We start from the raw sequence: 25850 nt of genomic DNA, 5'->3' as shown, positions 1-25850 counted from the left end.
GGTTAAGATCAGGCCTAAATATACATAACTTGTGATTTAGGGCTATATAAATAAACATTCATTGATTGATTGATAAGATTGATAATACAACTTCTTTTAATGCATCATGTAATTTTTTGCATTACAAACCTTGTAGCAGTGCAATATCAAAAGGAAGAAAAAAAACTGTACACTTTGTCATATATAATGTTTGGAATTAGATTGAACAATTTTGGTTAAGTGTTTCTCACAGGACTTTAACAGAATGATGCTTTAAAAATGTAATGACAAGTGAAACACATGATTAGGACGGTAAACTGTTGTGTTTTTTGTAGCGGGCAAAATTGTGTGTGCATGTGGCCTGCACTTGTGGAGACTGGCACTGCAGGCAACGTGTGTGTGTAATGGGGAGAGGTGGATCAGTCCTTCCAGCAAACTTTGCAGAAAACTTGGTCTGTGCATGTAATTTTGTCACATCTGACGAAAACATTTGTTTGCTTGGTCAGCTTAAATACCTTCTTTGCTGGCTTGAACCTGCAGGCTAAATCAACATTGGAAGTTGCAGCAACATGTTGCAACAATATACTACATTTTATGACATCAATGCTAACATTAACACGTTAGTAAAAAGCTTATATCAGACATGATAATGACCAGGTCTGTTCAACATTATTAAGTATTGCTCTGTTGATTTTGTTGTTGTTTATTACAGCTATGTAACTAAATCTCTTAATTAAAAAATATTGGCTTTTTGATGTTTGTAATGGAATGCGTCAATAAATCAGCACGTTTAGGACAGGAATTTTATTAAATAAGATTTGTAAACAAAAAGTGTATTACTTGAAGGTATTGCACTTTTAGATCAAATACTAACAGGGAACAGATGTAAATGAGTAAGATATTTTGTTGCTCAATAAATAGACCTATTAATAACTGTTGAAGAATACTGCAGCAAAATTGAGAGTCTCATGCAAAATATTAGCATTACTCGTTGATTTCCACAGTGTGTTCTTGGACGTAGACAATATAGTGGTGAGTGCTGTCGCCCTGGGTGAGGACCGTCAGGCCCTCCAGTCCGTGCCCCTCCTCTACCACCATCACCTGGTCACCAGTGAGATCCCCGTCTGCGTTCACAACCATCAGCTGGTTGTCGCCAACCCCCTTCTCGTTCGCCACCTGCAAACGAAGACCAAAGCGCCGAATCAACATAACATTTTAAGAGATGGCAGCGTCCAGAAGACACGCAGGATGCCGTTTACCTGTTCTACCACGGCAACAGTGCCGGGAGCCATGGCGACCATTGAGGTGATGGCGTCATGAGTCTCGGTATTAAACTCAGCAATCTGCTGGAGAATATTAACAGTCCCTGTACGCAAAAAAATATACACATATACAATCTGTTAAATGCAAAGACACTGAATTGTTTTGAATGTTTCTGCTAAGTACTTCTACTAATTATCACCATTGTCCTGCAGGGCAGCTACATTTTCTTCTGTCAACTGCTCTTCTTGCTCCAAAGGCACATAATGTGTTTCTACGGTCTCCTCCACCTGGATTTTGACAAATAAAACCATAGATAGATCAAATAAGATACATTATTTGTTGTAAATAAGTACTTACACTACCGTTCAAAAGTTTGGGGTCACATTGAAATGTCCTTATTTTTGAAGGAAAAGCACTGTACTTTTCAATAAAGATAACATTAAACTAGTCTTAACTTTAAAGAAATACACTCTATACATTGCTAATGTGGTAAATGACTATTCTAGCTGCAAATGTCTGGTTTTTGGTGCAATATCTACAGAAGTGTATAGAGGCCCATTTCCAGCAACTATCACTCCAGTGTTCTAATGGTACAATGTGTTTGCTCATTGGCTCAGAAGGCTAATTGATGATTAGAAAACCCTTGTGCAATCATGTTCACACATCTGAAAACAGTTTAGCTCGTTACAGAAGCTACAAAACTGACCTTCCTTTGAGCAGGTTGAGTTTCTGGAGCATCACATTTGTGGGGTCAATTAAACGCTCAAAATGGCCAGAAAAAGAGAAGTTTCATCTGAAACTCGACAGTCTATTCTTGTTCTTAGAAATGAAGGCTATTCGACAAAATTGTTTAAGTGACCCCAAACTTTTGAACGGTAGTGTATGTTCAGACAAATTAGGTGAAATTGGATAATTGATCTTTCTCAACATACTAATGTGGCGCAGCACAGTAGTTGGGAATCCCTGCTCTATACCACATTTGTAAAACATCTCTTTCATTCTGTGAGTAAAAACTGAGCATTTTCATCTCTGTAAATATTTCATTTTTAATTGTGTGATTTAGGGATGGGCAATATGGCCTAAAATCTATATCACGATATAGAGTATATTGCAGCCTCCTGTGATAACGATGTATATCACGATATACTATTTGATATGGAATTTATAATACAACCATTTCAAAACAGGTTACAAAAGTTCCTAATATGGCTGCAAATATATGCTGTAACATATTGCGTGCATTATTAATGTTTATTATTTTGTCAAAACTATTATCAACCTACTTGCTAATTTACAGTTAAAATCTGGTTACTTTCTGTTGTAACATGGTTCTATTTACACTTCTGCTAAAATGTAAAAAACACTTATTGTTCTATTGTTTGGATCATTTATATACTACAAATTTGTGTATCGATCCAATACCAAGTAGTTACAGGGGCAGTATTGGCCATAACAGTGCTGATACTGGTACTTTACATTTTCAAAATCATTGAATGATTCTGGAGGAAAGTTCTGTGGTCAGATGAAACAAAAATGTAGCTGTTTGGCCACAATATCTAGCATATGTTTAGAGGAGAAAAGGTGAGGCCTTTAATCCCAGGAACACCAAGCCTACCGTCAAGCATGGTGGTGGTAGTATTATGCTCTGGGCCTGTTTTGCTGCCAATGGAACAGGTGCTTTACAGAGGGTAAATGGGACAATGAAAAAGGAGGATTACCTCCAAATTCTTCAGGACAACCTAAAATCATCAGCCCGGAGGTTGGGTCTTGGGCATGTTGGGTGTTTCAACAGGACAATGACCCAACACACATCAAAAGTGGTAAAGGAATGGCTAAATCAGACAAGAATTAAGGTTTTACAATGGCCTTCCCAAAGTCCTGACTTAAATGTGTGGACAATGCTGAAGAAACAAGTCCATGTCAGAAAACCAACAAATTTAGCTGAACTGCACCAATTTTGTCAAGAGAAGTGGTCAAAAATTCAACCAGAAGCTTGCCAGAAGCTTGTGGATGGCTACCAAAAGCGCCTTATTGCAGTGAAACTTGCCAAGGGACATGTAACCAAATATTAACATTGCTGTATGTATACTTTTGACCCAGCAGATTTGGTCACATTTTCAGTAGACCCATAATAAATTCATAAAAGAACCAAACTTCATGAATGTTTTTTGTGACCAACAAGTATGTGCTCCAATCACATTATCACCAAAAAGTAAGAGTTGTACAAATTATTGGAAACTCAAGGCAGCCATGACATTATGTTCTTTCCAAGTGTATGTAAACTTTTGACCAACACTGTATACCGGATATTGTTTATCACACAACCCTAGTGTGTATAGGTGCATGGTGCATGTGTGTACCTCCCAGGTGCATTCCACCTGTTTTGGACTGTGTTTCTTCTTCAAGTGTCGATTCAGCTCCCATTTGGTGCCATAAACAAATCTACATTCAGGGCACTTGATGCCACCTAAACAATAGGCAGAAAAATGGTAAAGTGTGAAGGATTCTGAAATGGTATGATCTCAGAATCTTTCACACTTTAGAGTTTGACCTTGTTTTGAATATTCCTGGTCAGAGAAACCTTTTCCGACATTCTGGTATTTCTGATCCGGGTGTTTTGTCTTGTAGTGTCGCTTCAGGGGACCGGACGTGTTGCAGGAGTAATGACAGTGAGCACATCGAAATGGCTGCAAAAAAGTAAAGCATGTCAATGAAGTACATTTTGTAAGGCAGGAAGGTTGTACGGTACACCGGTACTAATAAAGTACTGCGGTACTAATGAATTAAAAACTATACTATACTGCCTTTGAAAAATATTGGTAATTTTTTTTTCATCTGCATGCTGCCGTGTGGCGGTGATTTACAGAGCCGAGGCGCATGATGTTGAGTGTGTTATCACGCACGCACAGCTGCACATACAAGAACAAACGCAAGGAGAGGAAGAATGGCAAAAAACAGCATTTCTACTTGTTAATAAAGAGGATGTGTGGAGCGCAAGATGGAAGTATTTGGGCTTCAAAACTAATGATAAAGGTGACGCGCTGCTTTAAAACATGCCTCGCCAAAGGTGGCATGAATATAGATACCTAGAAGTACACACAGCTGGCTTGTTGCCAATTATTAGCGCAGCCAAAACCGCCCACGTAGCCTAAACTAATGCCAAGTGAAATGACTGAATTTTTTTACAAATTCCTACAATTTGTGTTTTATCTTTAACAATGTGTGTTTTAACTGCTACATGATTTAGCTGTGCAGTTTTAATCGTATTGTTTTTAGTATTTGTCTTATAGCACAGATCAAGAGTGGCATAAACCATAATGCATTTATTACAATGTCAATAAAGATTTATTTTCAATTCTAACCTAATCTTAGATTATGGCAGGCTTATGTAATAACTATGCATTTCTAAATTGCTCTTTGAGTTTAATGCCAGTGAGTTTAATGCCTTTTAATTTTTGTTTTAATCTTCTAAATTTGTTCTTTGAGTGCAATAAGAAACATACCGGTATGTTTAATGTATTGCAAAATGTTCCGTTAAAATGAAGCCAATAATGACATTTGTTTGCGGTCCCTTTTATTTTGAAAAGTATCGAAAAGTATCAAAATACATTTTGGTACCGGTACCAAAATACGTTTATGTTCCTACACCAAATATGGTATAGGAACAACCCTAACAGGAACATTCATCCATTACTTATATCGCTCGTCCCCAGTAGGATCGCAGGTTAGTTGGCGCCTACCCCAGCTGACTTTAGACGAGAGGCGATGTAAATCCTGGACTGGTCACCAATCAATCACAGCACACAAAAACCAACAACCATCTAACATGGATGTATTTTGGGGATGTGGGCGGAAGCTTCAGTCTCCACAGAAATCACACATGCATGCATGCATACTCCCCACAGATGCCCAACCAGCGATTCAAACCATCAATCTTCTGTGAGGCCAACAAGCTAACCACTGTGCTGCCTGTTGTGATAACACAATTTAGTATTTAAATACTGATTTATCAGCAATATCATACAAAAGTGTGTTTTGAAGTACCAGTTTTATTACAGTGGTACCTCAGTTTACAAGTACTTTGAGATAAGAGCAGTTGGCTTTTTGTTATGCATTAAGTTGCGGGCATAGCTTTATTAATTTAAACGTCAGTTGAGTAATATTTGTAACAGAGTTGTGCCGTTTCAGCAATGAGTTACACGTTGTTGTTCCTGCTTTGTTTACACAAGAAACAAACACATTTTGATTAGACAGCTGATGTGCATGTTTGAGCGCTGCTCAGAGAGCAACACAATCCTGCCCTCCAACCATCAGAATGAAGAAAGTTAGTGCAAAGTAGAGGAAGCGGACGACCGAATTAGAAAAACAAACGATTAAAAACATGCTTAGGTCCGAGTCAGCCCCACTGTAGCTTCAGTGCACATCACATTATCTGGAGCCAGAGTCTACGGAAAGTCACACACGTCCAAACGACAAACATGTATCTATGAAAATAGTGAGAAGCTGCCGAAGCTGCGTTTGACATTGACTGTCTAATCCTGACTCAACAAACTGGATGGTCGAGCATTACCTTTGGTACACAGATTCAGATTTCTCTTGCTGTTATCACTGACCTCCTGGTTCGTCACTCGAATATATCCATGTAGAACAAAAACAACAACTTCATAGTTTCTATTGTTACACGGCGGAGACAGTGTTGCCAGATGTCACGAGAAAACCAAGCAACCAGCGCTATGAAAACAAGTTGTTTATAATAAGGGGATATTAGGCATAATTAGCAACAAAGGACGGAGAAGCAGCCGAAGTAGACACCGCATTAGTCTGGTCCTCAAGGTACAGTAAATGCCGAACAATATTATTACATTCAACTACTGTAGTTGTTTGTAGTACATTCTTTTGCAATGTTTTTCAAACAATATTTCTTAACTAAAAGTACATTTTTATTTTTAAAAAGCATGTTATGTGTTGAAATTGTGGCGTTTTGGGAGGGCCAACACAGGTTACATTGATTTCAATTTATTTCAATGGTCGAAGGTGATTTGATATAGAGGTGTTCTGAGTTACAAGAGGGGTTGTGGAATGAATTGTGGTCGTTAGTTAAAGTATTATTGTGCTTGAATAAATACTTCTTAAAATTTTACACAAACTCCTCAGGGGTATGACAACATGTTTGATGTGCAGCATGATGTATTAATTACTCTATTCTGACCTTAAATTCAGCATGCTGCTCCATGTGTCGGGCCAAGGGAGCCTTCAAAACCGACGTGAAGTCACACTCTGAGCACTTAAACCGTTTTCCTGATTGAAAACAAAACAAAAGCCTTAATTTTATGAAGAACACATTAAGCATAACAAAGAGTGGGAGATATTGATAGGTAAGAATGTGCATACCTTCGTCAGTGTGGCTCAGTCGGTGGCTCTTCAACGACACTTTGGATTTAAAAGTTTTACCGCACAGATCGCAGACGTGACTTCTTTCTTTGTTATGTCGGTTCATGTGATTTTTCAAGTTATTCCTGCTGCGGCTTGCATAGTCGCAAATACTGCAAACAAATGGCTTCACGCCTGCAAACAAAAAATAAAATATAAAAAGTATAATATTTTCGTTACTACTCAGCAAAAATTCAGTTCAGTTGTTGATGTTATTGGCATTCTTCAATGTGAGAAGCATCGTTCACTGCGAGTTCTTGATATACTGCTGCGTTTACTTCGTTCATGGCAATTATTACTGTCAGTTTGGTTGTAAAATATATGTTTTGACACCAATCCTGTAATCTTTATGACACATCTTGTATACAACCAACTTCTCTTTATATGGCATAAGGCAGTTCTGTAAACACACATTGAAACTAATAATGTGAAAGCATTTCTAAGAGAATAAAATTATGTTTATTTGTGATTTAGTGAGGTTTTGCAGCTGTTTTCTTACCCTGGTGAGCCCAGATGTGCTGCTGGAAATCACTGCTGTTTTTTAGGTAGTAAGACTCACAGTATGGGCACTTCTCTGCACGCTTTACCATCAGTCCTTTAACTGGTATTGTATCTGATCAACACACAATCAAAAACCCTATCTGTACATTTTACCTTTATTCATTGGAATACATTTGAACTAGTTCATGTTTGTTTAAATGTCTGTTTAAATGTGTGTCTTTTACCAGGGTGGGATATTTGGATGTGCCGTTTCAGTCTGTGCTCTGGATAGCTTTGATGGCAGACAGGACAAGGGGCACTCTTGCACTGCAAACTCATGCAAAAATACAGCAGTTATAAGAGACTACCAACAAAGTGAACATTTAAAGAAAATAGTCTGAACCTCACTATGCCTGCAATAAAACTAATCAAAAACATAATTTTACAATTATTTCCTACTCAACTACCTCTTCTTGGTGTGTCCTCCTATGGGCTTGTAGTTTGTATTTATCTGGCGTGGTGTAGTTACATCCCGGATGGGAGCATGGCAGCAGCAAGCCACTGTGCTTCTGAATGAGGTGCCTCTTTAAAGAGCTCTTAGTAATAGAAGAGTAGTTACACTTTGAGCAGTAGTGCAAGTGCTCCTTGGTGTGTGTACGCACGTGGGCGTTATAGTGGACTTTGTACCAAAACAGTTTCCCTGTGAAGAAAAGGGGAAACATTGTCATTAGATTGGGCAAACATTGCGTGATTAAATAATACAGGTTGAAAAATCCTGACTGGGACAAGAAAAATTACAAATGCATGGTCATAGATGGCATGTGACACCTGGATTTATTTACTGTGGAAAAACATAATGGAAACACCGGACACCACAAGAATGTGTGACCTGCTTTTTGTACAAGGAAATGTTTGTGGCAGACACATAACAAGCTAGTGTTTACTAGTGGGATACAACATTGTTAGTTTTTGATCAAAAAGGATCAATAAAAAAATGTTTTTTATGTACTTTTTATCCAAGTGAGTTGTGTTTGCATCAGGGGGAAAAGGCTGCCTTTTCTGTCCTTTCAGTACATTTCTGTTGTATTTTGGCCGCAATTGTTTTTGTGTTACTCCATTATCCATTATACATTTAAATGTCCAATTCTTGTATAGGTGCACAATTAAATCGACAATACCCCAAAGCCACCAAACACGACAAAAATATGAAACCATGCAATCTTTTAGTTTTTTTATTCTAACCCTTTGAAGGCCTTTTGATCAAATGATGTCACATTTATTAGTATACAATTGCATAACATGATAACTAATTGAAACCTGTGGGATTATCTAATCAGAAGTGAAGTGAATTATATTTATATCGCGCTTTTCTCTAGTGATTCAAAGCGCTTTACACAGCGAAACCCAATATCTAAGTTACATTTAAACCACTGTGGGTGGCACTGCGAGCAGGTGGGTAAAGTGTCTTGCCCAAGGACACAACAGCAGTGACTCGGATGCCGGAAGCAGGGATCGAACCTGGAACCCTCAAGTTGCTGGCACGGCCACTATACAAACCGAGCTATGCCGTTATGCCCCTTTGAAGGCCTTCAAAGTGGTCAAAATAAAAATAAAAAGAGATGTTTGTCATTTTTGTTTAGAACTGAAGTTTATTGAGAATTTTGAGAAAAAAAAAGTAAAAAAAAAACAATATGACTCACAAATGTCCTTACGCCTTACGAAAAACTTAAGAGTTTTATGTCCCGTTTGTCTTTTAAGATAATTACAATCAATTGTCCGCGTGACTGCGTGGGTTCCCTCCGGGTACTCCGGCTTCCTCCCACCTCCAAAGACATGCACCTGGGGATAGGTTGATTGGCAACACTAAATTGGCCCTAGTGTGTACACCCCACCTTACGCCCAAATGCAGCTGAGATAGGCTCCAGCACCCCCAGAAAGGGACAAGCAGTAGAAAATGGATGGATGGATGTCCCCAGAGGGTTAAAAGGATGCAGTCAGTTTTACGCCACTGCAAGCCATAGCCACCACTTTGACATCCATCTATTCATTTTCTACTCCTTGTCCTCATTAGGGTCACATGTGAGCTAGAGCTGATAGGTGGGGTCCAACCTGGACTGGTCAGCAGTTAATCACAGGACACATATAGACAAACAACCCTTCACACTCACATTCATACTTATGGACAATTTCTACTATCCTATAAACCAAACATGCATGTTTTGGGGGATGTACCCAGAGAAAACCCACACATGCACAGGGACAACATGCACATGACACACAGAGATTCTAACCCTCAATCTACCTCTTGGATAACAAAACTGAAAATTATTACCATGGTTAGTTATTGTATAATTTGTGATACGGCAATTTATATTGAAACATATACAGTGGTACCTCAGTTTTCGTATGCCACATTTTTTGTATGACTCGGTTTTTGACTTATCTTTTTTTTGCCTAAATTGGGCCAGGGTTATCGCCTCTGGGTTATCGCCTCTGAGTTATCGTGCGGCCAAGTACTGCACCTAACAAACTAAAGTAAACACTATTTTGCGTGCCCCCACAAAAAAACTCCTTGTGTTTGTAATTCAGCTTTTTAATTGAGTATGACTGGAAAATAAGTCACCGTGGGGCTAAAGAAAGTTGTAAGTGCCAGCACTTTGATAATAAAGGTGAAAAAGACTATTGAATCTAGGAAAGACAAAGAAAAGTACAAAAGGTGGTGTCCGAGGGCCTGACCTTTCCCCTCCTATTTTTTCTGCATGCAAGTACACATGTTTTGTGTGCATATTTTTGGTCGTCTGGAACAGATCCATTGGATATGCATTATTTTATGTGGGTAAACATTTTTTTTCTGCGATTCTGTTTGGGTTGGACTTTTTGAACAGATCGCAAACAAAAACCGAAGTACCACCATATTTTGTGCAGGCTCCATTATCTCACCACAGTATTGACACTCCAAGTCTCCATACATTTTCCTGAGCCGCTGAAATATCTCAATGTCAAGACGTGTCTTGGGAAGGGATGACAACACCTGCTGGAATGCACTTAATTGCGATCCCTGTAACAACATAAGCAAAGGATTTAATCAATTCGAGGTATGTGCTGATGGATCGCCGACCTATCAGTATCGGAATATTTTCGTAAAAAATGAGTAATCGCAATTGCAGATTAATGTCTTTCAGTGCCATTCACAAAAGCCGATCTCCACTGTCTGACACTGCATTTTAGTCCCCAGGTAGCAGCTAATTATGTGTCTCCATACACAGTTTGGAACCGCTTCCTTAAGCTAATAATAATTACCTCCCTTATTTATCAAGTATTATTAATACTGGAGGACAAGGATAAACATGTTAAACACCGAGAGCAAGCCAGGAGCTGGCATGCTAATAGCTCAACTAACCGCTAAGCCAGCTTTAAACAACACCAAGAAATAAGTACTTAGCATACTTTAAGAAATGTAGTGTTCAACTTCAGGCTAAACCCTTTCGGTCTGCAACATTTTCTTTTTCAATCTATGAATGTACAACTGTTTGTTTATTTTGTTGACCGTTGACCGAAGAATAATAATAAACTAAACTAGATGGAACTGTGTTACAGCAGAAAAAAGCAGTTATAAACAGGAAATTAACAAGTACATTAATAAGAGTCTAGGCTCAAGAGAGAGGACAATATAACAACCGATGGTGTATCAGATGGTGTATTCTATCAAAATCATTTTTTTGTCGTTTTCGTTCATGTGTACAAACTCAGGGACTAAATTCTGTGGACACAGGACTTTGACGGCAAAAAACACATGATTTAAACAAAAGGACCTATAATGCAAAACCAAGTTATCTTACCTATGGGTACCTGTTTTTGGGATCCGCATGAGTCCTGAAAATTTAAAATCAAACCATGGAGGCATTGCAGTGATATTTATAAAACATCATTGCCTTCCTTCATACTTCATCCAAGCGAGCTGTTTGGAATTTATATCATTTGTGACTTTCTCGAATTGGTGACGTCAGCGGATATCTCTATATATGGTAACATTTTATTTTAAGAGCTTTGCGTGAGACCGACATTGTCGTCACTTAATTCCTTCTTTTTATCTATCCTCTTGTTGTAGAGCAAACTGGCTCGTACATGCACATGTACCCTCCGCCATTTGTAACGTATAGTTCAAACTCATATCTGTCAGTAGACTCGATATGGAAGGGCTAAAAATTACAACGTGGCTGATGAGGTGGAGAGGCAGTCGTAAGGAGCGTGGCTTAGAGGAGGACTTCAGCACGTAAATAAAACTGCCCATAAAACAACGCAACCAGAAGAGATGGTCAGAAAGAGGCTTAAAGATAGTCTGTAAACTAAACATGATCTATGAAAAATGTTGACAAAGAACCACTATTACATCTTATGGAGACCCCAAGGAATTAATTTAAATCTAGAAGAAAAAATATAATATGGCCCATTAGAATGCAAATAGTAGTTTTTGCTTTTGTTTAGCTATTGACTAAGGTTGACACATTGACACATTCTAGCTGTTTTCCACAAATTTGACAAGTGAAACAATGAGTCCTCAACAGACTGTAGCATCTAGAGTAATATATTTTTTTGTCGTTTTTGTTACCAGTAGCAATTTTTGCTTTTGTGTAGTTTTTATGAAGTATTGACTTTATTTTGCTCAAAATATTGTATGAATTGAATTAAATATTTTATTAATTGATATTGTTACACGGCCATTCTCTGTTGTTCTCTGGTTATAATTGTAATCAAACATTGAAAATTCCAAGTATGGACATTGGTATGACCAATACTGCCCCTGTATTTGGATCGACACCCAAATTTGTAGTATCGCACAAAAGTATCCAAACAACAGAAGAATAAGTGCCTATAACATTTTAACAGAAATGTGGATAAAACCATGTTACAACAGAAAATAACCAGCTATTAACACTAAATTAGCGAATAGATTATAAATAACTTTGAAAAAATAATACATCTGGAAATAACGCAATACGTTACCACATATGTCAACAGCTAAATTAGCACACATATGTCAACAGCTAAATTAGCAGCTTTTATAATTTGTTTTGAAATGGTTCAATTATCATTTTTATGTCAAATATTATATCGCAGCATAGGTTTTTGGCCATATACTCCATCCCTAAAATTGACCTACCGGTAGTTTTGATCAAACAATTGCATGTAATAAAAGAAAATAAGGAACCTTTTTAAATATTGTGTTGATATTGTTAAAATGTCAATATCACTCACAATAAATAAATCATGGATGATCGGTGTCAGAATCGTCCGCATTAAACCCTCATCGGAATAACCCTAATCAATTGGTCTACGACTATTTGATTAAGATTTTTCATTGAATTATCAAATTGATAAAATATGACACTACATGTGCAATGATTATACCTTGTCAGATTGCGGAGTTGGCTCATCTTCCTCGGAAGGTGTTGAGGACAGATCTTTACTCTCTGTCGATGACAATGAAGAAGAAACTGGACTGTTGTCATCAGCTGACTGTGCATTTGGATTTGTGGGTATGTTTTCCAAGGGAGTGGTGTGTCCTTGCTTATTGTCCTCCCTCTTCGAGGACTCCACACCGTTTTGTGCCATGGGGATACTCTGAGGTTGAGATTTTCGATCACAAACATCACTTGTGCTCTCTGCATCTGCACCTTCGCCTTGAGATTTAACGTCTTCATCTTCACCATCATCGCCATTTCTTATACGTTCTTCCCTGCTGTCATCTCCCGGCTTTTTGCTACCCTCCGTGTCCTCTCTTGCGCCATCTCCGGACAAGCCTCGTCCGCCGCTCATCAAGTAAAAGCTGTTTTTAATACACTCTGTGAACGCCTGCTCTTGTTGCAGCTCAGAGTGACACTCGGCGAGGTGACACTTGAGTCTCTGACAGCTGACAAACTTCTTGTCACACGAACAGCACACGTACAAGAAGGGATGCTTCCTGACGTGAGCGGCGAGGGTGGCCATGCTGGTGCTAGCGTGGTCACAGAGCAAGCAGGCAAAGGGCCGCTGCGGGCCGTGGACTAGCAGGTGGCGTTCACGCTCCAAGAGGTTCTTAAAGTGACGATGGCAGGTGGGACAGTGGTAGAGGAGTTGTCTCAGCCCTTGGCGAGTCTTCAACCTAAATCAACAGAGCGGTGCGGCGGGTTAGCTGCAACTAAATTTGTTGACGATAAAAATATTTGAATGCTGAGGTACAAAACCTCAGTTGTTGATAGCTTTTGTAGATAAGCGGGTCCTGCAGATTATGACATTTTTCAATATGTTTGATTAGGTTCTTCACATCGGAGTACTTCTTCTGACAGTAGCTGCAATGCTGCTTCAACTTCAAATGTACTCGCTCAATATGCACCTAAAGAAACAGAAAGAGATTTCTGAAGCACATTCACACATATAATGCTTCTCATTTAAAGAGATAATACACAAATAGATATGAAGGTATCCTCCACACTGGTACCTCAATCTAAGAGTGTTTTGAGATAAGAGCTGTCTCTCAACTGATTGGTATGCTTTAAGTTGCAAGCAAAAATTTGAGTTACAACCATTCCCGCAATGAGTTGGCATAGCAAATGTCACAGTGAACCCTGTACGATCCGCCAAAAGCATCTAGTCCAGAGGTGACAAACATACGCCCCACGGGCCGGATCAGGCCCACGATCAGGTTTAATCCGGCCTGCGGCCCACAAAATGAGTTTGCCAGGTATAAAAATTAGCTGAAATGTTTTAAAGCTGTTCTAAATGTGTCCACTGGATGTCGTAATAGCAATTCAAGTGTAACCCACGTCACACATCACACGGTTTAAGATGACGTGTCAGGTGACTTCAAGCGCCCTTCGGATGGGCTGCCTCTACTCCAATCAGCCCATGTGCAAGCAATCAGCTGCTCCTTTTGTGGCTAGGGGCAGACGAATGCTGTAGCGACACACAATACCTTGTTTAATTGTAAATTATCCATTCAAAGGATAAAATAACGAAACGGTATGATGCAAAGACTTAAGTCAACATGACCATCATCATTGTAGTAGTTAAGAGTTCTGTGCAGCGCTCGCAATTGTTTGACGACATGATGTGCACTCTGAACTCCATTGAAAAATGTGTTTCTAATAGTTTTTTGTTTGTTCTATTTTATTTCATGCTTAAATCTAGCATGTTCACATTGGTTAAGTTTGTAGTTATGTTACTTTCAATCCGGCTATCATGACGCAATTTTGACAATTGTTTTGATTATATCATAATTGTAATAATTGAATGATGATAAATGAATGTGTTGTGGCAGTTGTGGATTTCACCAATGCGGCGGTTTGAGAAAACACTCAGATGCTTTTCCAAACATGTCTTTAATGGTGAACTCCCAACATGAGAATCCTAAACATCCATCCATCCATCCATTTTGTACCGCTTGTCCTTGGGAGTGCTTAAAGTTTAATGGCTTTGTAAATATACTGAGACAAAGTCTATGTTCATTGTCATGGTGCTTTGAAACTTCACCAATTTTTTTCTCAGAATTTTTTAACTAACAAAATGTTTTGCCAAAAGGATTATTCACAATATGTACATTTTCAGAATATGCTTGTTCTATTTTTGGCTAAAGTGAGACAAACAAAACAATTTTGAAGTTGTCTTTATTTTAAAATTATTATGCCATGATTTCGTCAGTCCGGCCCGCGTGGAAATAGATTTTCCTTCATGCGGCCCCTGAGATGAATTACTTTGACAACCCTGGTCTAGTCCTACTCGGTAGCATTAGCTTTTAGCTAGAGATATAAATAACCTTGTTGGGATGGAATACAAGAGTGTGAAGGAGAGTGCTGAGAAGAAGAAGTGGATGATATTCATTGAATTAAAGATATAAATCATTAAAAAAAAGACTGAGCGTGTTGCCAACTTGGCGAAGCAATTGCTTGGATTTTACTGACGTCATGTCGGGCTCACATCCCGCCCATTAAATATTTGTGATGGTCAAGCAATTCAATCAATCAATCAATCAATGTTTATTTATATAGCCCTAAATCACAAGTGTCTCAAAGGGCTGTACAAGCCACAACGACATCCTCTGTACAGAGCCCACATACGGGCAAGGAAAACTCACACCAGTGGGACGTCAATGTGAATGACTATGAGAAACCTTGGAGAGGACCGCATATGTGGGTAACCCCCCCCCCACCTCTAGGGGAGACCGAAAGCAATGGATGTCGAGTGGGTCTTCTGTTCTCAATGGGTACTAGGCATCATTTAGCCTTTCTCGGAGAAAAAAAATGCCCTATGCTTGCGTTGTTTTCGGCTGTACGAGTTATTCAAGTTGCAAAAAGGAAATTTAAAAAAAAAAAAAAAAAAAAAAACAAGTTGCAAAAAGGATAAACATTTCTTCAGAGTTCCTCAAGAGGTTATCAAGAAGGGCGGAAGAGTGCAAGATTTTACGAAACGACGACGAGAAAAGCAGCACGCACTCCAGTCCAAGGGAGCATAGTCGAAGAATGCACAAGTTTGCAGTGATCCCTTTGTTAAAAGGTTTGTTTCATATTATTTTTACGTTTATTATTTCCGGTGACAAGAATTGTGTTGATATTATTTTTATGTTTGCTACGAGTATTTCGACAAACACCAACTCGGCGAGTCTAAATAAAATAAAGCAAATGTGAGCAAAACCTAAAATAATTAAGCTTTTAACAAAGGCAACAATCATAAATGAAGCTTTCAGCACATACACAATGTTGACATTTATTGTTATATTTTGATAAAGAAGGGGAAAACACGCTACTCGTGAACGGCGCGTGCAACAGCAACAAACAAGGCAGTAGTTGTAGTTAAATCATAATACGCAACTTTACCCAAGCAAAAACGATGCATATTTCTACGTAAGAGTCTGATACCAATTTCCTTGACCCAACCACGCACAAAGAAGTTGTAGACCTCCGTGTTTTTCCATGTTTTCATCTGTTTTGTCGTGTAGAATGGCGTCTGGAGCACAATGGTTCGATATGTCTGGAAACGTGACTGACGTATAATCTTTGATATCACTCGACAAATCTTTTTTTGTTAAAGTATAGGGATGTATTCCATTGCATAGTTTGAGCCCTTCTCTCCCTCTGTCTGCTTTTTCTTTCCTCTTGATGAGCAGCTCACAAAAGGACCTTTGCAAATTTTAATCAGAATCTTGCTTTATGTACTATTAGTGGATTTAACTTTTTTAAATGTTTATTATTGTAGCACTAATTATGGTTGTTAAAGTTAAGGATATTTGTGATTTCTGATCGTTCGGGACTTCTGTGTGGGTGCGCGCGTGTGTGCACTTATGGCAAAATTTGCTTCATAATAAGAACTTTTTGATTCATGAACCCTGTTCAAGAACAAATACGTTTGTTAATCAAGGTTCCACTGTATTATCTTATATAAAAGTTTTTGTTTTTTTAAAGGCAAGTTACATGTTAAAATTGTGCTGTTTTGTAGGAGCAGGCAACAATTAAATGTATTTTAATTCATTTTAATGGGAGACAATAATTCAAGATACAAGTGTTAAGTTTAGAGCTCTGCCACAGAACCAATGATGTATGATGTGTAATGCTTCTTTAAGTGAGGCTAAAATCAGAGCTTTAAACTATAATTATGAATAGTGGCTCATATGGTACGAGCATGAGTACTACTGCAAATACTTGATGAAAAGACTGCAAACAGACCTTCAGGTGTCCTGGGCTGAGGCAGTGGAAAGGACACTGCTGACATCTAAACGTCTCTCCTGTGTGCTTCCTCAGGTGAACGTTCAGGTTGGCTTTTAAAGACAAAAAATTGGAAATAAGAACTGAATAACTTCTACTAAAAAAATTAGGATGTTAGCGAGACTTCCATTCTTTTTTTTTACTCTCTATATAGTTTGTATTTTACAGCATCTCAGAAAAAGTGAGTAACACATTTTTGTTGTTTGCAAGGGAGCAGTGATTTACCCTTGATGGCTGATGCGTAGTCACAGTGTGGACACTTGAAGGGTTTCTCTTGGGTATGTGTCCTGAGGTGGGATATGAGCGAGTGTCTGAACTTGAAGATCTTATTGCAAAACTCACAGGCAAAAACTTTCAGCTGGGTCTGGAATAAACTGGGGAGAGACACACGTTGATGAGCATCATCATAATCATTGTTGTTGCTACAGTGACAGATTTTGAGGTTAATGAATGCATTTTCTTGGCTGAATAATACATTACAAATCCAACTAAACTCATCCAAGCATGCCTCTATGGACATTTCTTTGCACGTTGTGAACATACAACTGTATGTACACTATGAGTTTAGGATAATTTAATTAGCTCCTATATGACTTCAAATGTAATAATTCATACATATACGTATTCATACAGTACTTGGGAGCATCTTGCTTGATGGAATATTCTTGGAAGCCTTTTCCAGGTGTTGTTGTCGCTTTGTCTGAGCTGTAGTGGGAGAAGAAGACAAAATTAATCAGACAAGCAGAAAATGTCAAAAACTAAACAGTTTTTTTTCTTGCATCTGATTAATAAATATGTGTAAGATTATATTTCTGTGCATTTTAGTACCTTAGCTCCTGTTCTGCTTTGGGGTCTTCGTCATTGGCTGGAGGTTGGAATTGAGTAGCAGTGTCAGTTGGCTCACCCTGTGAGACTTCAGCAGTCTGGATGTTTGCACCACAAATACAAAGCGATACATTGGCAAATGTATTCATTATTGTTATTTTGTTCGTAAAAATTATAATTTAAATTATTCCAGCTTGATGAACAAACATTTTTTAGGTCGCAGGCTATTGTTTGCTTTGTGCATGAGTTTAGCCATTTGTTCCAGATAAGTGAATTACATTATTTGGAATTTAATGATTTAATGTGGAGGGTTTGTCTGTTCCATGTAACCATCATTATGTTTTGTCCTAATTGTCCTCATTCGCAGTACAGTGAATTAAGTGCATACAGTTTTAAGGTAATTTCCCTTGCTCTACAATTTCTCTCGGGATCAACAATGTATCTATCTATCTATTTGCCATCTGCACACAATAACTCAAAAACGGGAACACCATTAGGAGTGTTAAGTATCAAGTGAGAACATGTTTTTCTTTATTCAGTAATAAAGGACAGTTTATTTTAATTGTGAATTTCTAAATGTGAGATTTGCAGCTCTTTTTGTCAACTATTATGACCCCTAAACATTTTTTTCATTCAACGATGAAACAATGATGTTTGAATGTCTTTTCTTGTATTAAAAATCAATATTATTTAATTCTGCTAAGTTTCAAAGATAGTCATATTTGTAAACCACCAAGGTTGTCAAAGGTATCAATACTTTGATACCAAGTTGATCTCCAAAATGTCATCGTTCTACTTATTCGCGGAAGCCTGTCACGAATGCGAATTAGTTTTCTGTGCAAAAAGATGCTGAAGCACAGTGATCTTAAATACTTGACAGTTTGGAATGGTTTTCAATAAAATAGTCAAGTTAAAAGTACATGTGTTCTGTTTTTTTCTATTTTTAATTGTGGTATCGAATAAGTATCGAAAATCGTGCAAATTCATAGGTATTGTTATCGACGACTGCAATTCTGGTATCATTACTTCTCTGTAAACCACAATCTTAATTTGTTCTAGTTTTTGTTTGTTCTTACTAAAACAAAACGTAACAGTGTGATCTGCAAATCGTACAAACTAGTGATGGGTGGTAATGAAACATTCACTGGCTGTATTGACACTGCACCGATACTGAGTTGGTGTTTCAAAATGGGCCCCATCTGCTGGATTGAAAAAGTCCCGACAATTGACCTGTACATTAAATTAGTAGTTGTTGTTTCGAACATGCATACAGGAAATATACTGTAGTAGATTGTATTTTTACTTAAAGCTGTTCAGAAAGCAATACAAAACTCTGCTCAATGAGCCAACTGGAAACAGGGAAAGAAGAACATTTGCCTTATTTGGCATTATAAAATCTAAATGATCCCACAATTCGGAACTTTGCCTTTTTCTAAGTTTCATTCAGATCAATGAGGACGGCAGAAACCGATGTCAAATGCGGCACACCACTCCTTGACTTCAAAAGAAGCGCTTCCTGATAAACTTAATTTGCCGCTTCACAGTCAAATGACATTTCTTAAAGTAACACACACGTTACGGTATCGAGGGACTCAGGATCACTCCTTGTGTTTCATAATGCACCAATGCTTCTGTATCGTTTGACCCTAGCACTAACCTTATTTTTTTGGTAACCTGTAATAAATAAATAAATAAATATACACACACACACACATACATATATATATACATATATGTACACATACATACAGTACATACATACACACATATATATATATACTGTGTATGTATATATATATATATATATATATATATATTAGGGGTGTGGGGAAAAATCGATTCGAATTCGAATCACGATTCTCATGGTGTGCGATTCAGAATCGATTCTCATTTTTAAAAAATTGATTTTTTTAAATTAATCAATCCAACAAAACAATACACAGCAATACCATAACAGTGCAATCCGATTCCAAAACCAAACCAGCAACACTCAGAACTGCAATAAACAGAGCAATTGAGAGGAGACACAAACACGACACAGAACAAACCAAAAGTAGTGAAACAAAAATGAATATTATCAACAACAGTATCAATATTAGTTACAATTTCAACATAGCAGTGATTAAAAATCCCTCATTGACATTATCATTAGACATTTATAAAAAATAAAAAATAAATAACAATAGTGTCACAGTGGCTTACACTTGCATCGCATCTCATAAGCTTGACAACACACTGTGTCCAATATTTTCACAAAGATAAAATAAGTCATATTTTTGGTTCATTTAATAGTTAAAACAAATTTACATTATTGCAATCAGTTGATAAAACGTTGTGCTTTACAATTATAAAAGCTTTTTACAAAAATCTACTACTCTGCTTGCATGTCAGCAGACTGGAGTAGATCCTGCTGAAATCCTATGTATTGAATGAATAGAGAATCGTTTTGAATCGGGAAAAAAATAGTTTTTGAATCGAGAATCGTGTTGAATAGAAAAAAAAAAATTGATTTTGAATCGAATCGTGACCCAAGAATCGATATTGAATCGAATCGTGAGACACCCAAAGATTCACAGCACTAATATATATATATATATATATATATATATATATATATATATATGTATATATATATATATATATATATATATATATATATATATATATATATATATATATATATATATATATGCCTGTACCCACCCGCTCTGTGCCCTATATAAACCATGGTATGTGAATGCTTCCATTAAAATCTCCTGAGGATTGAGGAAAACCCCTCATGAAACAGGCCTGTAGAGATGAAATAGTCTTGTGATTTTTTCCCCACACATACATATTACGCTCTACCACGGTATCGAGCACTATTTTTTGGATAATCTAATTAAGACATATATATATATATATATATATATATATATATATATATATATATATATATATATATATATATATATATATATATATATATATATATATATATATATATATATATATATATATATATATATATATATATATATATATACACACACATATATATATATATATATATATACATATACACACTATACACACACACATATATTTATATACTGTATATATATATATATATATTTATATACTGTATATATATATATATATATATATATATATATATATACACACACATATATATATATATATATATATATATATATATATATATATATATATATACACACACATATATATATATATATATATATATATATATATATATATATACACACACATATATATATATATATATATATATATATATATATATATATATATATATATATATATATATATATATATATATTATATATATACACACATATACACACACACATATATTTATATACTGTATATATTTATATATATATATATATATATATATATATATATATATATATATATATATATATATATATATATATATATATATATATATATATATATATATATATATATATATATATATATATATATATGTAACTGGTTCAAGAAAAGTGTTGAATGCTTTTGTCAGATCCATAATACCTTATTTATGGCAGGCTGCAAGGGGGTTAAGTGAATCTTCAAATTATTCTGATTTGTGTCACCAAAGACTCACTTGAGTCTCATCCGGAATGTTTACATGCTCCGCTCCTGTTGAAATGTTCTCAACTGGAATCATTTTAGTGACACCTGTGATACCAGCAAAGATAACATTAAAATTGAATGGTCAAACATGTCGCTATAAAAATAAAAATACAATACTGGCCTGGCAGTGACTCATCTTCCGTGAGTACAACATTGATGACACTTTTTTTGCTTCCAGTTGTAAGGCTATCTTCTTTGGATGTGTGACTTTCGCCACCATCGGAAAGCATACGACTTTTCTTGTTGGGTCTTGGTCGCTGAGAACTCTTCATTCCTCCACACAGAGAAAGAGAATAAGGCATTAGTTCTCACTATTTTCGAGGGCTTCATGCTTCTGCAACAAATGTGAATAGAGTAGAAAGAGCTTTATTATGATTTTCTAGCTCATTACTGAGAATGTGATTCCCTGGGGATTATTTTTTCTGAAAATCAAATCAAAAAATGTCTCACACACACACACACACACACACACACACACACACACACACACACACACACACACACACACACACACACACACACACACACACACACACACACACACACACACACACACACACACACCATGTTCAAAGTAACGTGCATAGTTACGTTTAAAAAATAAATGACACTGTTGTTACGACTGCAACTATCAATTATTATAGTAATTGAGTAACCGATCGATTAGTTTGTTCAATTAATCCAGTAACCGGATAAAAAACACTTTATAGCTTCAATGCGTATTCTATGGTAAAATAGTTTAGATAAATATTATTTTCTTGCTTTCCATAACTTTCATTCTGTTTTACAAATAACTGCACGTCATCAACATTGAAATTGCACTTTTAAATGTGTGCATTACTAAAAATAAAAATAAAAACTCTTCTCTGTAAGCTGACACAGATCACAGTACTACAAAGCTCTTATGTGTGCTCAATTGCAGCGGCCGTTTGAAAACTATGTCTGCATATTTAAAGTTCTGGGTACTCAATGCGGTCCAGATCTTATTAATTTGTATTAGTTACACTTATTAAGGGATGAATCAAAGCAACAGAATACAAATCAAATGTTTTTTCTAACCGATTTAATTGATTATTTGTTGCTGCCCTCACAATTGTTTTTTGTTTATATTATTAGACTTTCAATTACATTGTTCTGCTTTAAAAAAAACTTTCAATGGTCTTTTTAATGACATTTTTATGACAGGTCCCTGAAAGGACAGTTGATATTACTGTTCTTGTGGACATAGACTGAGGAAGAAGTCTCATGCTAACAACAGTGCAGCATGAGTCTCTGAGTAAAATAGCAGGAACTTACTCTTTCTTCTCTTGGTGTCTGAACTTTTGTGCTTTGAATTTAGATCCACTCCCTGAGGGTCCAAATTTTCAGAGTCCTCAACTTCTTCTCTTCTACAGATGTCCCCTGGAAGGCATGCAAGTTGTAAGTGTGACATAAAAAAATATTATAATATTGGTGAGAAATGTTTCCCCAAGTGCTCGCCTTGACTGAATGGCACTTTTCAGGTGCATTCAGGCGTATTTCCTCACCAGTGTCATCATCCTCCTCTTCTTCCTCATCTGGTGCTTTCAGGCAGATATGTTTGACGATCTGTCGTCTGTTGCTGAACAAACGGTGACAGTCTTTGCATTTCAGCCCGGCTATCCTGTCATTTTCATCTAGTAGGGACAAATAGAGTGGATGACTTCACTGTTAGGGGTTTCCTTACACAACATCCAACGCCTCATCTCTATTGTGCTTTACCGTGTTTGTCTTCCTCCTCATTTTGCCTTTCTTGTATTTGGACCTTGTCGTCTGAAGACCGAGTGGAGTCCTCTCTGGTATCTCCGTAATCTGTGCGCATTTTCTTGGTGGAACCTTTAGGTCGTCCTCTTTTCCGCTTAACTGGGCTCTCTAGACACAGATCGGGGTCAATCTTTTGATTTAAAAAACAAAAGTAATTGTATTGCAGTAATGTCAGTAAGTATTTGTGTTGCAACCATAATAATGTAATACATTGTCCATTGTGACTGTATGTGATAGTACAGTTGAAATAAAACATGCAAAGGTGTGCAACAAAACTACAAAGCATGGTGTAACAGAATTTCTCTTCTGAGCTCATAAGGACTTAGGAAGAAAATCGAAAATCGGAGTTGTGACCTGCTAACGTTTCCAAGGGTACTCCTGTAAGGGGCTGCAAAGGGACGATGATGTCTTCATGAGGCTCGTGAAGTGGGTGCATCTGCGAGCAATGGACCAGCAGCATTGAGCGAGTGGGAGAGAAGAGGTTGCAGAGCCGACACATAAACACAGAACCAGCTAGGGAGACAGAAAGAATACGATTTTAAGCACAATTTACCAAATTTTAATCCACAGCGGGGAAGACTACAAACTCATACAGAATGTTAGGAAAAATGGACGTTCCCCCACCTGGATTGCTAGTTGCAATATAAATAAAAAAGTCAGCCATTTTGAATTGTTTGCATTCAGGGGTGCAAAATAAAAAAATTTCTGGTGTAATTAGGTCTCATTTATTCTGCAAACAAGTCTTTCCCTGATTTCCACAGGATGCAGAACCACACCGCCATACGCCGTCCGGCAATACCCAAAGCTATTCTGCTGCGGTCCATGTCGTGCAGGTAAATAGCGTTGGTTAAAGTAAAGTAAACACTGAATTAAACACCACGGAACGTCTCCAGCTTTGCCATCCATCAATACCCACAGGCGGGCACGTTTTGCCTTGCAGAATGACAACTTTATTCTTTTTTATGTAGACAGTAACAACACAACAGTAACATCATGCCTGGCGAGCGTTGTGCACATGCACACACACAGACATTTCATATTTCAGACACTAACCACTTCTCTGCATCCAGGCCCGCGTATCAGCTGGTGTTTGACACAGGACCCTATATAGCTGCAGGGATATGGCTGTACTGTATATGCTTCTCAAATTTTGGACCTCCAGAATCAGAATGTCCTCATCCATTTGTGTCAACGAGCTGAAAACTTTTGACAAGTTGACTTCATATCCGTCCCTGTCCATTAGGATGTTTCAAAGTGTAAAATACAAATGAAGACGGACTATTTTATTTTGAAAGTAAACTGGAAAATGTATTGTGTGTCTGTGCTTCACTTCCTGTCTAACACAAGCAGATTTTTAGCTAAATTGACTGGCAAAGTTAGAAGTTTTGCGGATAGTTAGCGCTATTTTGGGTCCGCTGCGTTTCAGTGTATGTATTAATAACCTCCCCAATATTTGCAAAAATACCATCTGCCAAATGTATGCAGATGATACAATCATTTATGTGGCAGCAGACACCCCTCAACAGGCTTCAGATATATTAAACAGACAGTTAGCTGAAGTATCAGCATGGCTTCAAAATAACTGTTTATATATCAAAACAGTCTCAATGTGTTCCTCTTTGGAGAAAAAAAACCATTAAAGGAAATTTAGGTCAACATCAATCAAAAATAAAATAGAGCAGGTAAAGGAATTTAAATATCCAGGTGTTATTTTGGACCCTAAGGTAAAATTTGATGGCCATAATACAAAAATGACTAAGACCATAAAAAGAAATATAAATTGTTTCAGGCGATGACGTTCCGCTGCCTTTTCGCATCTTGTAGAAATCAGGGATTAAGGTGTGCAAAAATTCTCTAGAACTATGTATTTACATGATAATACTTTTTATATGACATAGGTGACTTTTTTTTATTGTGTTTTGAATAGATTTTTCATTCGAAAATAGTTTGTTAAGTCACAAGCAGTGGCACCATTAAGGTTAATGGACAGCTTGCCTATATCACCTCCATTACATGCAAAAAGGTGAATTACTTTTATTAAAATATTCTATTGCCCATGACTGGATTGTGACATCAGTCGTGATCACGTGAGACGACTTCTGGGGGGTAAATGAATGCGCTTTGTGCTGATTTAACTGGACAACAGCAATTGTTCAGAGGTGCCACATTATGGTGTTTGTGGTTCGGTTTTTACAGATGCCGTGAAATGGGTAATTATATTCTTTCTTGTTGTCTTTTTATGTAACAAAACATCGTGCCACATATGCAAAGGAGCTCTTTCAAAAGGTTCAAACTTTAGCAGCTATCACAAATCAAACGTTTCAAGGAGGCAAGCGAAAAAATAAAAAACGAAGTGTTGTAATGCGACCGAAATAGCGTTGAGTTGGAAACCGCCATTGAATAACAAGATTTGCTTTTGCTGCTTTGGCCCAAGTTAACATTGAGCAACAACAAACACATTCGACCAAAAACGGACACAAATTCCTACCTGTTTTTTGCGCATCCATTTTCTTGAGCGACCGCAAATAAAATATAGAGCAAATATTTAAATCATATGCAGTACCAAATAAACTGATATTACAACAGAAATACTATTTAATAGCTGATTTTTACTTGTAGATTGAAATTTCTGACGAATGTGCGACATAAGTCCTCCTATTCAACGGAAGTCGATTGGATTTGGTGCTGTTT

The 25850-nt window shown here is 37.0% G+C and overlaps 1 protein-coding gene across 2 annotated transcripts; it reads right to left on the bottom strand.

Annotated features, from left to right (window-relative positions):
* Positions 1 to 310: 310 nt before the first annotated feature.
* Positions 311 to 25850, bottom strand: LOC133660159 (zinc finger protein ZFAT-like). 2 transcript variants are annotated; one of them, XM_062063368.1, is made up of 24 exons: positions 24213 to 24361; positions 23514 to 23672; positions 23118 to 23267; positions 22904 to 23032; positions 22674 to 22778; positions 21499 to 21651; positions 21349 to 21422; positions 17715 to 17809; positions 17523 to 17591; positions 17112 to 17260; positions 16848 to 16939; positions 13377 to 13525; positions 12562 to 13294; positions 10093 to 10210; positions 7620 to 7852; positions 7398 to 7479; positions 7172 to 7285; positions 6634 to 6807; positions 6452 to 6540; positions 3794 to 3929; positions 3603 to 3709; positions 1442 to 1529; positions 1239 to 1345; positions 311 to 1155 (listed from the first exon to the last, which is right to left on the bottom strand). In XM_062063368.1, exons 1-24 carry the CDS (start codon positions 24340 to 24342, stop codon positions 964 to 966), a joined length of 3627 nt encoding a protein of 1208 aa, XP_061919352.1. In that variant the 5' UTR covers positions 24343 to 24361; the 3' UTR covers positions 311 to 963. The 2 variants fall into 2 exon arrangements, with proteins under 2 accessions (XP_061919352.1, XP_061919353.1); XM_062063369.1 differs by lacking the exon at positions 24213 to 24361 and adding an exon at positions 25648 to 25850 and having other exon boundaries at positions 312 to 1155.

The sequence above is a fragment of the Entelurus aequoreus genome, linkage group LG11, assembly GCF_033978785.1.
Source record: "Entelurus aequoreus isolate RoL-2023_Sb linkage group LG11, RoL_Eaeq_v1.1, whole genome shotgun sequence".
NCBI lineage: Eukaryota > Metazoa > Chordata > Actinopteri > Syngnathiformes > Syngnathidae > Entelurus > Entelurus aequoreus.
Note: the sequence above shows the minus strand (reverse complement) of the source record. Positions and strands in the feature narration are given on the sequence as shown.